Source organism: Bos javanicus, chromosome 7 (genome assembly GCF_032452875.1).
Source record: "Bos javanicus breed banteng chromosome 7, ARS-OSU_banteng_1.0, whole genome shotgun sequence".
NCBI classification, from domain to species: Eukaryota; Metazoa; Chordata; class Mammalia; order Artiodactyla; family Bovidae; genus Bos; species Bos javanicus.
In genome coordinates this window covers 25,716,734-25,733,569 of record NC_083874.1, presented here as the reverse complement: position 1 = coordinate 25,733,569, position 16,836 = coordinate 25,716,734, and the positions used below count along the sequence as shown (strand labels likewise).

Genomic DNA, 16,836 nt, shown 5'->3' with positions numbered 1-16,836 from the left:
GGTCTCTGAAGTGGGGCAAGGAGAAGGGCTTGTCTGAAAGTGTAGACAGGCTGATAGACCAAGATGGGCATGGGAAGAAAAAGAATGTTTTAACAATAGGCTAACCAGCCAGAAATAAGCAGGGAAGATGGGCTGAGGGTGAAATCTGGGTGGTTCCAAAAAAGTTAATAGCCACTCTGGTATGGATGCTTTAAAGTCTTCTCTCAGAGATGACAAACACACCTGGAGGGGGCAGGGACCCTCAGATTGTCATCATCAGCAATAATATGAATTAACATTTGATACGACACACCAGGCATTTTGTTAAGCATCTCATGTGTATTTAATTCTCAGAATAACCTCTGAAGCAGGTATTAGTACATTTACGGATTCCACAAGAATAAGCACAAGCTACCTGGCCCCAGGTTAGATGTGTGTGGCCACGCCTGGGCAGTCACCCCAGGGTGCTTATGCAGCTTTGGTGCAGTGAGGCACTTTCTCTGCACCAAGAGCAGATCTCACTCTGCCTGGTGGATCTCCTGCAAAACTATGGTTCCCTGGGATGAATGTCTTCCTTTGATGTGCGGCACTCTTGCAAAGCCAGGAACATGCAATTGTTCTTACTCTCACTTCCTCTATTACTCATAAATAATTATGGAAAAAGAGGAGGAACGTGGAAATAGTGGAGGAGGAGGAAGTAGGTGATGTGGTGGCTGTAGAAAGTGAGACACTCCCAGCATCCTGACAGTATGGGAAAGTGTTTAATATGAGTTTGGTTTTAATTTTCAGTTTTGAATAGCACTTTCCCTAGATGGAAATGGCATGTGACACCATCACCTTGAAACACATGGTTTTCTCTTTCCACAGAACAATATAGCTTAATTTGCCTTTACCACCATGAAACCCAAATGAGTAAAACCCATTAGAGAATATTATCCATTTAAAAGTCTTTATTCTAAGGCATCATAGCCAGATTTCAAATCAGTTGCATGATAGGAAGTTGACAATGATTGCACAGGATGCTGGAGAAAATTTTCCTGCTCATCTGAGAGAAGTTCTCAATTTCTCAACTGAACTTTGAATCTAGTGGAAAAAAGATTTTATTGCAAGTTATCTGATTCTTGTTACTCTCATTTTGACAAAAATAATGTCCTTTGCTATCTAAGGATGATTTTGTCCCTTTGATATTTTGATAGGTCAAAATCAAGATACTACTGGGTTACCAGGACTATAACAATCGTGGGGGATGTTAGAAAACATTAAATTCCACCTTTGCTTCTTTGTCCACTTTTGTCTCTGTATTCCTGTCTAAAGCAGGGGAAAATTACCTGTGCAGGAAAAAAAACAAAAAAACTAAAGTATTATGAACAGATATAAATTTAAATAAAGTCAAGTATTCCAAGGTTAATTATGGATGAAAGTACTGACTCCCTATAAAACCTATGTATTGCTTTTCTTATATGTTGGAGAAACTGGGTCAGTAGATAGACATACAGCCTGAAGCTCTTAAACCATGTATTTGCACAGTCTTACTCTCCTATGGGTTCCAAACAGCCTAACCCTGTGTTCAATAGCCCAGGAAATTATTATCAAGGCTCTTGTGGCCCCAGAGTAACATGAGCTCTTATTCTCAGAGACTTTGGTCACCTTGCCCTACCTCTCAATTGATTTGAAAGTAAAGTCTGAAAAGATGTAGGTAACTTTAACACACAATGGCTCCCATTTAACCACAAACAATTAGGGTTGACCCACCTCCCACACACATTCCTTGACCAGAACACCACTCCTTTCCTGCTTAGTCTTGTGTCCTTTAATAAACTGATAGTTTTTGGTTTTCAGACCTCTGTTTGCAAATGACAGATACCCTCAACCATAACAGTTTATGACTGCGTGATTATAAGAAAGGGTGATTTCCTGGCACAAACACAGACAAACTAAGAAAGGGCATGCTCAGCCTTAGAGTCTCATAGATTCAGGGACTCAAATCCCATCAGGGAACTCTGTGTCTCTCTGCTTCTCTCTGCAGTGAGACTTTCATTTCCTCAAGAGGGATGTCAGGAAACACTGAAAACATAGCCACAACAACCAAGGGCTGCCCTACTTATTTCTTCTCCAGAGAAGAAGAAGAAAAAAAAATGTGTTTTCCTACCAGCTTTAGTTAGGAAAAGTATGAGAAGGTACCTTGTCTTGGCTTGGGTTGGGTGCTTATTCGAGCCCATGAGTCTGTAGCTAGAGGTGGGGAAAGTATGGTTGGACAAGCTTGGTTATGCACCAACCATTGGATGAAGGGGCAGAAGGCACTAAGGGTGGGATGGGAGGATGTTGTGACTGGTGGATCCCAGAAGTACAGGACTGGACTGGGAGAAGACACTGGGTCACTGTCTTACAGGAAGGGCTAGCCTGTTGCAGGAAAGAAACATGTCCAACCTCCTCTCAGCTAGTGATCAAGCTAAAATATCATAAAATGCTTAACAAATCACCCATCCATGAGTATTTGCACTTTTTAAGTGGATTCTTCTTGATGAACAAAAGACCTTCATGACCCAAGAAATTAATGTCCAATGGTAAAACTTCAGACTCCATAATAGAGTGAACCACTTTGGGAAAGGAGACTCCTTGCAACCTCCATCATGTGACATCGTAGTTGCCAACTCTGAAGTTCGGTTTTATGGTAACAAGTGAAATTGCAAGAGGGGAAAAAGGGACTCAAATCAGGACTTTAGTCCCTGATTCTAAATTACATGTTATCTGCATTAACACAAAGCTACTTCTCTTCTATAGTTACAAGCCAGTGCCTACAGTTATAATGAGCAGATTAATGAGATGGGTTCAAATAAATTAGAATCTCTTTCTATGCAAATGTGCACAATTTTTCAGTTTGGTTCATTTTCTAAGTAAGACTATATGAAAGGTTGCCATTCAACTCTTCTGATCAGAGGAATACCCTAGAATACTAGGGATACTTTTAAGCATGTTCAAATTGATGGAGCAGTGAGCTACCAAACTTTTTTTTTAAACACATAAACACATAAAAATGATTTCACTGGTTTCATACTTAAATAACCTCCAAGGAAATAAATGATTTAAGTCAGTGGAAAGTTCAACTGAAAAGAAAAACACCTTTATTATAAAACTGGCACAGCAGGAAACTTACTTACCGTCTGAGTGTTGCTTGTTGATTTTCACTTTGTGCAAATAATCACAGTCCAGGGCTGATTCCTTGCCTCTTTCCCACAGCTGGCACCTGAAGTGCTTACAGTTTAATTTACTCACAGAATTCAGTGAAATGCCTATTGTACCCATTCAAAGCTTGAGTCCATCTTTTGGTAAACATTAGTATGCAGAAATCTAAGGCTATATTTCAAATCAATCTGCTTCCTTTGGTTTTGGAGCAGAAAATTACTTTGTAAAGGACGTGAGTTGAGTCCTGGCACATTAGCATCAAGTTACCTGCTATGATGAAAGCTTGAATCCTTGACCAGAACATTCAGGACCTGGTTAGTAGATTTCAAGCTAGCACACTAAAGGGAATGCACTCCTCTGGATTTTTTTCCCTTTTAATTATTTTCTCTTAATATGCACAGCTGGTATATCAAATAACGTATGTCTCTATCCCACAGGCAAGTTCCCAATGTCCCACTGAAAGCCGTGTCAACGTTAAGTCATTTCTTGGTTTTACTCTCATTAAGAAGACACTCTCCCAAACCAAACATCATATATTAATGCATATATGTGGAATGTAGAAAGTTGGTATAGATGATCTTATTTGCAAAATAGAAGAGACAAAGATGTGGAGAACAAATGCACGGACCCCATGCGGGAAGTGTGAGGGTGGTAGGATGAGTTGGGATATTTGGATTGACATATATACACTATGTTTAAAGCTGAGAATCTGCTGCACAGCTCAGGGAACTCTACTCAGTGCTCTGCGGTGTCCTAGTGGGAAATAAATGCAAAAAGAGAGGGGGTACATGTATACATATGGCTGATTCACTTTGCTATACTGTAGAAACAAATACAACATCGTAAGACAACTATACTGCAATGAAAATTAATTAATAAAAAAAGAACAAGTCAAACAAGAAGATGATGACACTCCCAGGTAGTACAGGTACATCCCAGGGCAAGCTTCTCGAGGACTCAGGGTCTGAACAGAGCCAGACACTTTTGAGGCAGGCTAGTCACAGGATTGACTTTTCAGTGACATAAAATTACCTTATGGCAGAAAGTGAAGAGGAACTAAAAGCCTCTTGATGAAAGTGAAAGTGGAGAGTGAAAAAGTTGGCTTAAAGTTCAACATTCAGAAAACAGAGATCATGGCATCCAGTCCCATCACTTCATGGGAAATAGATGGGGAGACAGTGGAAACAGTGCCAGACTTTATTTTTTTGGGCTCCAAAATCACTGCAGATGGCGACTGCAGCCATGAAATTAAAAGACGCTTACTCCTTGGAAGGAAAGTTATGACCAACCTAGACAGCATATTCAAAAGCAGAGACATTACTTTGCCAACAAAGGTCCATCGGAGAAGGCAATGGCATCCCACTCCAGTACTCTTGCCTGGAAAATCCCATGAATGGAGGAGCCTGGTGGGCTGCAGTCCATGGGGTCGCTGAGGGTCGGACATGACTGAGCGACTTCACTTTCCCTTTCCATTTTCATGCATTGGAGAAGGAAATGGCAACCCACTCCATTGTTCTTGCCTGGAGAATCCCAGGGACAGGGGAGCCTGGTGGGCTGCCGTCTCTGGGGTTGCACAGAGTCGGACACGACTGAAGTGACTTCGCAGCAGCAGCTAGTCAAGGCTATGGTTTTTCCTGTGGTCATGCATGGATGTGAGAGTTGGACTGTGAAGAAAGCTGAGCGCCAAAGAATTGATGCTTTTGAACTGTGGTGTTGGAGAAGACTCTTGAGAGTCCCTTGGACTGCAAGGAGATCCAACCAGTCCATTCTGAAGGAGATCAGCCCTAGGATTTCTTTGGAAGGAATGATGCTATAGCTGAAACTCCAGTACTTTGGCCACCTCATGCGAAGAGTTGACTCACTGGAAAAGACTCTGATGCTGGGAGGGATTGGGGGCAGGAGGAGAAAGGGACGGCAGAGGATGAGATGGCTGGATGGCATCACTGACTCAATGGGTGTGAGTCTGAGTGAACTCTGGGAGTTGGTGATGGACAGGGAGGCCTGGCATGCTGCGATTCATGGGGTCGCAAAGAGTCAGACACAACTGAGCGACTGAACTGAACTGAACTGAAAATTACTTTTAAACACTATCTCATTAATTTTAAGAATAGGACTTACTGTCCTATACCATCATGAAAGCCAGGAGATACATCTCTTTGACAAAACCCCAGAGCCAACTCTAACCAGCATTCTAAAGAGTATCTTTTATCATGATGTCCATCCCCAGGCACACAACCCAAACCCCCTCTCCTTTTTATTACTCCTTTCCCAAACCTTCTTGGGAGAAAGACTCCTATTGCAACTAGATGTTAAGAAAAATGGGATTTGAGGGTGATAAAAATGTTCTGGAATAAGGTAGTGACAATGCTTGCACAACACTGTCAATATAGGAGGACCACGGAATTGTACACTTGAAAATGGTTAGCATGGTGAACTTCATGTTATGAGAATTTTATCTCAGTTAGAAAAAAAACATAGTGATTAAAACAATCCTTGCAAAGATGTAACACCCTGTCGAGTGTAAGTATGTTTTAATGAGAATGCTTTGGGCCTAAATAAAATCTTGCCTTGGTAGAATTCCAAGCTTTTAGAGAGCCAGTCATGTTACTATTTATTGGAGTAAGACTAGTCTTGAATAGCTGTCCATTTGTGTCTGGTTTTTTAAACAATGCAGTCCTTCTCCTCTTCTACTGTCTCTCAGCTCTCTGAAAGGCTGGTGTTCCTCAGACTAGGAGTCAATTACTTGACCAACAGTTCTGCACATACTTCTTCCACCACTGAACACAGATTTTTATTTACCAGTCTACCTAGAATTTCCTAAGACAGTAACAAGGACTCTGGGTTCTCACAGTTTGAACCACTGGGACTTTGTTATAAGCTCTCCTCACCACCTGGCATCAGACTGCATGAAGCTTGGTTTGATATTTGGTCAAACACAAAAAGGCAGCCAGCACTTCCCTACTGTTGCCAAGGGTGTTACTGCCTTGCTGGAAAGGAACAAGAACTCAGGGAAACAAAAGGTGGAGATTTCCCCACCCACATAATTATCCCTACATTTGCAGAAAGAAGCTTTCTTTTAAGCACTCCTACCGAATCCTTAAAGAAGCTATTCCATGGTAGGGTATTTTACACCTAGACCAATAACCACCAGAAATTAACAGTAGGGACCATGAGAGAATACGAATAATAACTTCAAGGTGTACTTTCTAAGTGTAACAAGTCCCTCAGGATTTTTTGTATTTACCTCATGGTAATAGCTTATATTTATCTTTATAATCCCTTGTCTCATTACGAGATTACCCATCAGGCTGCCTCTTCCTTTGTCCACTGAGTTCTTCCCGAAATGGAGCCACTTCCTGGAATAGAACCCCAAAGCCAAAGTCTTCTCATTGATTTCAGAAGTTCCCTCAAGGATAAACAACTTCCTAGGAGTCCCTGAAAAGCTTAGAGATCTTATTGCACAAAGATCCCTAAAGATCTTTCTTATTCTATATGTACAAATCTGGAGTGGTTCTAATTTTCAAAAGGACATTGTAGAGACCCGTAGGCCTAAAAATAACTCATGTGAAAACTAGACGTCACTCAGGACTTTGTTGGTTGCAAGTGACAGAAACCAAAATGAAACTAGTTTAACCAAAAAGAAATTTATGAGCTGCTAAGGCTGGCAGCTGGGCTGGAAGAAGCACAAGCTGGAATCAAGATTGCCGGGAGAAATATCAATAACCTCAGATATGCAGATGACACCACCCTTATGGCAGAAAGTGAAGAGGAACTCAAAAGCCTCTTGATGAAAGTGAAAGAGGAGAGTCAAAAGTGGGCTTAAAGCTCAACATTCAGAAAACGAAGATCATGGCATCTGGTCCCATCACTTCATGGGAAATACATGGGGAAACAATGTCAGACTTTATTTTTGGGGGCTCTAAAAATCACTGCAGATGGCGACTGCAGCCATGAAATCAAAAGACACTTACTCTTTGGAAGAAAAGTTATGACCAACCTAGATAGCATATTGAAAAGCAGAGACATTACTTTGCCAACAAAGGTCCGTCTAGTCAAGGCTATGGTTTTTCCAGTGGTCATGTATGGATGCGAGAGTTGGACTGTGAAGAAAGCTGATCACCGAAGAATTGATGCTTTTGAACTGTGGTGTTGGAGAAGACTCTTGAGAGTCCCTTGGACTGCAAGGAGATCCAACCAGTCCATTCTAAAGGAGATCAGCCCTGGGATTTCTTTGGAAGGAATGATGCTAAAGCTGAAACTCCAGTACTTTGGCCACCTCATGCGAAGAGTTGACTCACTGGAAAAGACTCTGATGCTGGGAGGGATTGGGGGCAGGAGGAAAAGAGGACGACAGAGGATGAGATGTCTGGACCGACTTGATGGACGTGAGTTTGAGTGAACTCTGGGAGATGGTGATGGACAGGGAGGCCTGGAGTGCTGCAGTTCATGGGGTCGCAAAGAGTCGGACACGACTGAGTGACTGAACTGAACTGAACTAAAGGCTGGCAGTGAGGCTGAGCACAGAGTTTCTGGAGTCTTCTTTGACCCCATCTGACCTCTTGCAGGCACAGATCAGGAAAGATCCTCTGGCTGTCTTGACTTGTCAATCTTTAGTGAACATCAGTTTCTGCCTGCTCAGAACAACATCCCTTTCTTTTAGTAACAGGAGCATGGTTTTCCTTTGGGGAACTATGCCTCTCCTGTTCTCTGTGGTCTGTTGGGACTGTCAGTCACACTGTCCCTTTCCTACTTGACCCAGGGAAAGGCCTGTGACCAACTGAGCCAATGACACTTGCTTTTTTTTCAGGAATGTGAATCTTGAACTGAGTTGAATGAAGAAGGGCAGAAAAAAGCTAGAGTTAATTCATCCTGTAGGTCTGGCCCTGCTCCCTGAAGAAATTGTCTCTGAGCTTCTGATATTTGACAAACTTCACAAGGTTGGGTTGTTAAGCATTCCTTCAATATTTGAGAGCTTTCTCATATCCTTCCTATAAACTTCTTTTTTTGCTTAAAGCAGTCTGCTTAGGCTTATACTTGCAACCAAAGAACCTTAATTTGTACTGAACTAAAGGGAACAGAAGTCTTCCCCACTCAGTGGTAAAGAACTCACCTGCCAACACAGGAGACCTGAGTTCAATCCCTGGGTCAGGAAGATCCCCTGGAGGAGAGAATGGCAACCCACTCCAGTATTCTTGCCTGGGAAATCCCAAGGACAGAGGAGCCTGGCGGGTGACAGTCCTTGGGGTTGCAGAGTCGGACACAACTAAGCAACTAACTGATGACAAAGGGAATACAACTTATTTCTCACAGATTCGATACAGAAATCTCAAGGAAGACATGTGATTGACTATAGTTGTACCACAATGTTATCCATGCATCACCTGCTGCACCTAAGACAACAGGATTTTATCAGAGGCCACATCTGGGTCATGTGCCAAAGGTCAAGGACTAGAGGATATTACCAGAGAGAAGATGCAAAAAGTTTCTGGACAGAAAACCAAAACAAAACAACAAACCTCTCACTGTTCCCTTTAATCTATTTTAGGTAAAGTTCATAAACTTGGCGAAGATAGCCATGAACTGAAGATCAGTTTTATCTTGTGAGGAAAGTACAAAATTTCTCTTCTTTCTCTCCCTATCATTTTCAAACTGCATATTCAAGCCCTTCCTTGCAAAAAGTCTGGAAATCTATTTATTTTATAATTAACAAAGGGTAAGAAGATTCATTCTGAAATTTTTGGGTGACAGCCAGTATTTGCTAGCTATACCAGCTGTGGGAATTCAATGATGTCAAGGCCCCCTCCCTCCTTTGTTTCTGAGACTAATTTTGGAATTATACTATTATCAGGAAATGGTGCTCCCTTCCTTCTGTCTATCCCTTAGGAATAGCTTTATTATTATTATTTTTTTTTAAGTCTCCTGGCTCCTGTATCCAGAGAGTTTGGATGAAAGGGCAAGCACCAGCTAAATGTCAGACAAGGCACATGGGAATTAGAGCTTGATCAATTTCAAAGGTTTCCTAGTTAACCTTGGAAACTGTTATGATCACCAGAAGAGAATGTGCTGTTTTGGAAATACTGCTTTAAAAAGAAAGAAAGAAAGAAAACCCAGACCAGAGCGGAGAAGGAAGATACGTCCTTCCAAGAAATTAGAAATGTACAGAGAAATTTTGAGCACTCCTTTGTCAAACAAAGCAGATGGAGATTTGTCAACACAAGATGAATTGGAGAGCTTGAGGTTGCAAACAATTGTCAGTCAGCTATAGATACTGGTGCAGCTGTTCCTGCTACAAAAAACTCTTGGTGCCAAAGTAGAAAAAGTGAAAAATGTTCTCTCGTGTATTCCCCAGAAACCACAATGCTATTTTATTTAATGACTCAATGTTTCCTGATAGAAGGGTGAAGTTACAGGCCGGCTACATCAGTCATATGTATAAATTTGGAGGAATGAGGGGTGTGAGGGGAGCTTGACCTCATCAGATCAAAGTTAGAAAAGATGCACAGGACCAGACTATAGCAGACAGGTGGGAAACTTCTATTTGAAGACATGGGATTTCTTTTTGGTCAGTGGGACTGTGTTAGGTTTATGTTCTTATGCATACATTAGATACCTACATGCAATGTAGTAGTCTGGAAGAATATTTGTTATTAAAGATATACTACCTTGGAACGGATTATTACCCTATTACACCTTTAATTTTTTCCAATCAAATTAAACCACAATTTGATACTGGACAAAGAACATAGAACTAAGAGAAAAGAAAGAGGTAAAGAAAGAGGAACAATATTATTCCTGATTTGTTTAATATGGATTGGATCCAGGAGAAGAGTGTTCATCATGCTGGCATACTAATCAGTGCCTACAAGATCTGAAAACACCACTGCTCTTCTGCAGATGCTTTCCTTAATCCCAGAAATGATCAGAGAATGTCCCTGTGATTTTCCAGGAAGACCTGAAGTCCTGCCGTGACAAGCTGTCATTTCAACCTGGGCAGACTGTTAGAACATCTGCCCCACAAGGATGACAGCCTCAGCATTTTACAAAGGTCCCTTTTTTTTCTGAGCAATTTCTAGTGAATAAAGAGGGAGCCCTCTTCCTGTTTCAGGGAATTCTGAATAGAACTTGTCAAACAGAAAAGAGAAATGCTCTCAGCCACAAACAGAATTTGTATCTTCAGGAAGTGATCAATTATAACTCTGAGGTGAATCTCCGAGGTCAAGGCAATAAAAGGACGCAGGAGAGATGGTGGAGAGATACATGTATGTTTCATGCATGGATGAAAACAAGAATTCTTAGGAGTCCTCAAAGGCAGAACAAGCATTATAAGACTTGGGTCAATAGGATAAAATGTATTTCATTCTACAGAAACCTAGTATGATCTTAAAAGATCCTAAATTTATAAGGTTGTTGTTCAGTCACCCAGTCATGTCCAACTCTTTGAGACCCCCTGGACTGCAGTGTCCAGGCCTCCCTGTCCCTGGCCATCTCCCAAAGCTTGCCAAAGTTCATGTCCATTGCATCGGTGAGGCTATCCAGCCATCTCATCCTCTGATGCCCTCTTTTCTTTCTGCTCTCAATCTTTCCCAGCATCAGGGACTTTTCCAATGAGTTGGCTATTCACACCAGATGACCAAAATACTGGAGCTTCCGCTGCAGCATCAGTCTTCAGGGTTGCTTTCCCTTAAGACTGACTGGTTTGATCTCCTTCCAATCCAAGGGACTTTTAGGAATCTTCTCCAGCAACACAGTTTGAAGGCATCAATTCTTTAGCACTCTGCCCTCTTTATGGTCCAGCTCTCACCATAGTATGTGACCACTGGGAAGACCTTAGCCTTGACTATATGAACCTTTGTCGGCAGAGAGACGTCTCTGCTTTTTAACACATGGTCTAGGTTTGCCATAGCCTCCCTGCCAAGAAGCAGTTGTCTTCTGATTTAATGGCTGCAACCACCATCTGCAGTGATTTTAGAGCCCAAGAAGAGGGAATCTGTCACTGCTTCCTCTTTTTCCCCCTCTACTTGCCACGAAGTGATAGAGCCAGATGCCATGATCTTATTTATTTTTAATATTTATTAGGTTATTGGATAGCAAAATTTTTATCACACTGAACTGTGTATGCCAGGATTCTGACTTCAGCTATTTAACATAGTCCCTTTCAAGCCAGAGTAACACTTTTGATAGCTCTTTAGGGTGAGTAGGTTTTTTCTAACCCAAGATGAGTGCTAAGGCCTCTCATCTTATGCTATGTAGCTAACTAAATTTCTGACAAAAGATAGTTAATTTCAATATGCTTTTACTTTTTGTAATGTATGCCACAACCAGACACTATTCATTTTTATTTGTAGTTATACATAATGCTAATTAATTAATATATAACCTTTTTAAAAGATTACCTGGAGTTTTAAAAGCAGAATGCTTCTCATTTCAAAGTTTTAATGTCTTATATTTATAGCGATTGTATTATCAGAACTAAAAATCAAAACATTTATTAAAATAAAATTTACATTCATATCCCAAAATGTTTGAAACCAGGACCATACTGCTGCTGCTGCTGCTGCTAAGTTGCTTCAGTCGTGTCCGACTCTGTGCGACCCCATAGATGGCAGCCCACCAGGCTCCCCCATCCCTGGGATTCTCCAGGCAAGAACACTGGAGTGGGTTGCCATTTCCTTCTCCAATGCATGAAGGTGAAAAGAGAAAGTGAAGTCGCTCAGTTGTGTCCGACTCTTAGCGACCCCATGGACTGCAGCCTACCAGGCTCCTCAGCCCATGGGATTTTCCAGGCAAGAGTACTGGAGTGGGGTACCATTGCCTTCTCCGAGGACCATATTACAGAATCCTAAATGTAGTTTCAGAATACTTATAGTTCAAATAGGATTGCATGAGAGAGTGGAAATGGCATATTTACCTAATGTTATTTGTGGATCTTAGCAGATAAGTCTTAGAATCTTAGAAATGAAGGTTAGTGGAATATAATTAATACCACAAATCCAAGAGAAATGTTGGGAGACCATGAGGGAAATATAGAGCTGACTACTCTGAAAGTAAGAATCAGTGCTTATTTTTTAAAATTGTATCATCAGAAGAGAAAATATTAGAAGCAGACCTTGCATAATCCATCTAAATTCTATAAACATTCTCAGATGCAAGTGGCTGATCTTTTCTTTTTTACAACCATAACTTTTCCGTGTAAGTTCCAAGAGTCAGTAATTAAATTTGAGAAAAGCTGTCCTTTTGAGGTTGCTTTTGATCTAAAGCCAAAGGGAAGTAATTTATTTAGGAGAAACTGGTTCTAAACAAAGATGTATATATGGGAATATTGGCAAACAGAATTAAGTACCTTCATTTCTTTGTCAATAAAGCAGCATCAAGAAGCTAAAAATTCACTTCAGAATAAATTCTTAAGGAAATTTCTAAGGCATTTCTAAGGAAATTTCTAAGGAAATGGAAACTGCTTGACGTTTTCTTTTTTCCTTCATCATCAGCATATGCTGATGATAATTTTAATTAATATTACATAAAAAGTCTTTATAGTGAAGTCGCTCAGTTGTGTCCGACTCTTTGTGACCCATGGACTGTAGCCCACCAGGCTTCTCCGTCCATAGGATTCTCTAGGCAAGAATACTGGAGTGGGTTACCATTTCCTTCTCCGGGGATCTTCCCGACCCAGGGATCGAACCTGGGTCTCCCGCATTGGAGGCAGACGCTTTAACCTCTGAGTCATCAGGGAAGCTGGTCCTGCTTTAAAAACACTCCCAAAGAAAAATGAAAGACTTACTAGTCTTTTATTGTATCACTTACATCAACTTTCTTCTTGCTTAATTTAAGGCAATAAATTAATATTCTTATCCTTTTCAAAATGACTGATTTCACACATATATTTCTATTTTAGTGAAATTTTATGTATTAGTTCTGAATTTATTACATGCATCCATTAGACACATTGCTTATGAACATTAAGCAAGAGTAAAAACAAAATACTGATTGAATTTCAAATCAAGGGAGGGTTACGAACATAATATAAAAAGATTACACTAGAGAGAAAAAGTCCGCATGAAACAAATGAGGTCCAAACCTAACTGAAATGTTATAGCCATGTGCAACTATTAGAAATTTCCCCCAAAGTGCCGCTCTGCTCATTTCATGAAGGCTTTGCACTAGTTATTTCCTCTTTTTAAGATACTTTAACCCCTTACCCCCCTCCCGACGCTCCCCTTCTTGTCTTTTGATCCTTCTACACAAAGTGTTTTGGGACCACTCCCATCACCACTACCATCTCCCTGCCCACTCACTAGCCTTCCCATGAATTATGCACCCATAAACTCTGTGCATACCATATCATAACATCTATTATATACATTTCTCTTTATCTTTCTTTACGGATAGGCCCAGGGGCTCCCTGAAGAGAAACAGAAATGCATTTTGTTTTTCCTTTGTATCTACAGCTTACACAGTGTCTGATACTTGATGGTCATAAAATGTTGGATGGATGGACACGGAATAAAACTTAATGGAATTCTGTCCTAGTTCTCTGTTGCTTAATATGGTCATGAACTGCTAGGCATTGGAAAAAGTTTGCTTATAAAATTAAAAATTTAAAACCAACCTGACTGGCAGATTTACCAGGAAACAGATTGTACTTTCAGATTGCCAGTAATATCTGTAGGACCACTAGCACAGCTCCTGGCTCCCTGGTAGAAGGAGATTATCACATCCAAGGACTGATTTCAAGTATTACCAGGGGACTTCCCTGGTGGGCCAGTGGTTAAGACTCCACACTTCCACTGCAGGGAGCACCGATTCAATCCATGTTTGTCGAACTAAGATCCCACATGCCATAAATTAAAAAAAAAGTTCTGAATAAAAAGAATTGTTCTTTTTAAAAATATTCTGATTCCTCTATACCATATTTTAACAAGCTGATATTGATTTACCTCCAACTATGTTATTTTATGACTTTTCACCTTTTTAACACACACTGATGGTAAACACATATATTTAGATGGCATAAAATCTAGCACTCAGGGTTCATTTTCAAACATTATCATTAAAATGGCCCATCCTATAAAACTGAACTGAACATTGGTTCCAAAGTCCTTTCTGATCTACACTCTACACTGGCTGGCCTCCTTGTCCTACTTAGCACTTTAGGCTACCACCCAGCATCCTTGTGTTGGCCAGTCTATGCCTTGAGGTACTCTAACACCACCCATCATGCATACTACTTCCTGAACACTTCCTAACCTCCTCTGGCCCTATCAATGACCAAAAGCTTTATGATTATTTATTTGGTTCCAATATGCAAGGTGACTCTTGGGTTCTCACTCATTCTGTGCTTGATCAATATGTCCCTTGATGTACAGCTGTTGCCAAGTACCTTAAGTAATATCCTGCCTCATCCCAATTCAGCTTGTAGGATTCCCTCCCCTGTAGCCTGATATTATATTCCCATCCAGTTGGTTTGCTTGCCAAAGACACCAAAATCTCTTAAGAATTTAACCTTCAGTGGTCTGGTTCAAGTCAACTGTTGCTTACTTTCACTTAGATCTTGATTACCTAATCCTGATCCTTCACAAGTGGTCAGACTGGGTTGTCTTTTGTTGCTGTTGTTAACCATCTCAGTGCTTTACATTAAAGGAAGGTTAGTTATACAGGAGTATAATTTAGATAATGTCACTTTCATAGTGAGAAATAGTTCAATGCCTTCTCATTGTCTGTAAAATAAAGGTCGTATTTCTTAACCCAACATTCAGAGTCCTCCATGAACTGGCCTCAGGATATCTTCCTAGATTTATTTCTTTACCTCTTTTTATCTATTCATCTTCGCTCTCTTCATCACCTGACAAAGTATCTGGTAGAAGTCCTCTCTCTCTGTTCTTCACATCTGCTGACACAATAACAAAGCCTGCCTGATCGTGCTTTCACTTTGTATGATTACAGAGCTCAGATGAGCATTTAACTTTTCCCCGCGGAACAGCTATGATCTTTTCTCAGTAGGTAGCTTTCTCCCTCTCCAAGACAAGTGCTCCGTCCCTTCCTGCCTCTTCTCAAACTTTCTTCCCTCCTCCACACTTACGCCCAGCTGATGACCTCACCTGTAACTCCCTGAGTATACACAGGTCATCAAATGGAGATGCTCACCTTTCCACTACCAACCAAATCTAAGTTCTTGCTTCCTCTTGTCACCAGTGTTCTTCTGGTTGCCTCTGTCAGCAGTGGAGGAAGTGTCGCTCCTCTCATTCCAGGCGCTGTCCTCCTACTAGTGCTCCAGACCCCGTGGTTCTCACCTCTCTAGGCACATCACTTATCTACCCTATCTCACACTTGCATCATACACTCCTCTCTACTGACTCGTTCCTATCTGCATAGGAACATGTTGGTATCTCACATCTCTGCAAGAGCTTCCTTTGATTCCTCATCACTTGGCGCCATTTTCCCACTCTCATTCCAAAGGAAACAACTGCAGTGTCTTCACTTCCTCACCTCCCTCCCACTCTTCGCTGATGTCAAATCACAGAGTCCTGGTTTTTCTTCTTCCCTATTGGTTACTCCTCTAATTTGTTGAATTCTACTCTATGGAACCTTTGAAGACCTTCTAAACCTGCTCCAGAGGCCCTTTTTCCTATGAATCTTAGTTTTCCCCTAGATTATCTCATTTACTCTCATGGCCTTAAATATCACCTATAGTATAGTAATTTCTAAATGTGTATCTCCAAGTCTCTCCCTTTAACGCCAGATTCATTTGTTTGCAGGTTAATTTTATATTTTCTCTTTCAACCTAACCGTGCTGCAAAGATGGCCTTCCCCTATATTCTCCCATCTTAGGCAGTGCACCACCATCTTCCCTGTTACTCAAGCTAAATAAATAAAAAGTTACAAATTAGGATAAGTGCAGCGAAGAATTTACATGGAATTATACGACATAAAATAAATTTTGGAGTAGAGAAAATTCTGACGAGGTAGATCAGCAAAATCCTCCTAAGAAGGAGATGATATTTCAACTGAAATGTGAACTATGAGTAGCAGTCAAGCATATAGAAAGGAAGAGGATGAGCACACTCCAAAAGAAAATAGCACGTATAGGGATGTTTTAGGGAAACAGTTTGATGTATTTTCATAATAGTAACAAATCTAATATCCCTGAATTGGAGTAAGTAAATGAAGAGGAAAGTGGCAGGGGGTGAGTGTGTAAAGATACACAGGGACTAGATCAAATGTAATATTTCAATAGTCCAGGTGAGAGGAATCGGGAGTGTGGCCCACGAAAATAGAACTGGAGAAAATGGATTTAATTTACAATAGCTCTTGTAGGGACTTCCTTGGTAGTCCAGTGGTTAAGACTCTGCACTCCCAATGCAGGGGGCAGGGACTCGATTCCCGGTTGGGGAACTAAGATCCTGCACATTGCACAGGGCGGCCAAAAAAAAAAGAAAATTGTTGTAGTATAATACACATAATGGGCTATTTATCATGCTAACCATTTATAGGTATACAGTTCAGTGGCATTTAACACATTGACAATGTTGTGTAACTATCAGCACTATATATATATAAAACTTTTTCACCATCTTCAACAAAAATTTTGTTCCCATTAAATAATAACTCCCCTTTTCTTTCAGTCCCTGGTAATCTATATACTACGTTCTGTTTTTGTGAATCTGTCCATTATAGGTC

At 40.8% G+C, this 16,836-nt stretch overlaps 1 protein-coding gene across 5 annotated transcripts in view; it reads left to right on the top strand.

Moving 5' to 3' along the window:
* The window catches only part of CCDC192 (coiled-coil domain containing 192), a 222,190-nt gene that overhangs the window by 157,741 nt on the left and 47,613 nt on the right, over window positions 1–16,836 (top strand). Inside the window, exon 7 of one of the 5 annotated variants that reach the window (XM_061422911.1) lies at window positions 3,600–4,250. The exons of the other annotated variants lie outside the window; for them this stretch is intronic. Coding sequence (XP_061278895.1) covers window positions 3,600–3,622 — 23 coding nt within the window. The 3' untranslated portion in view covers window positions 3,623–4,250. Of the gene's footprint in view, window positions 1–3,599; window positions 4,251–16,836 lie in introns of those variants that run through there. 5 annotated transcript variants of the gene reach the window in all.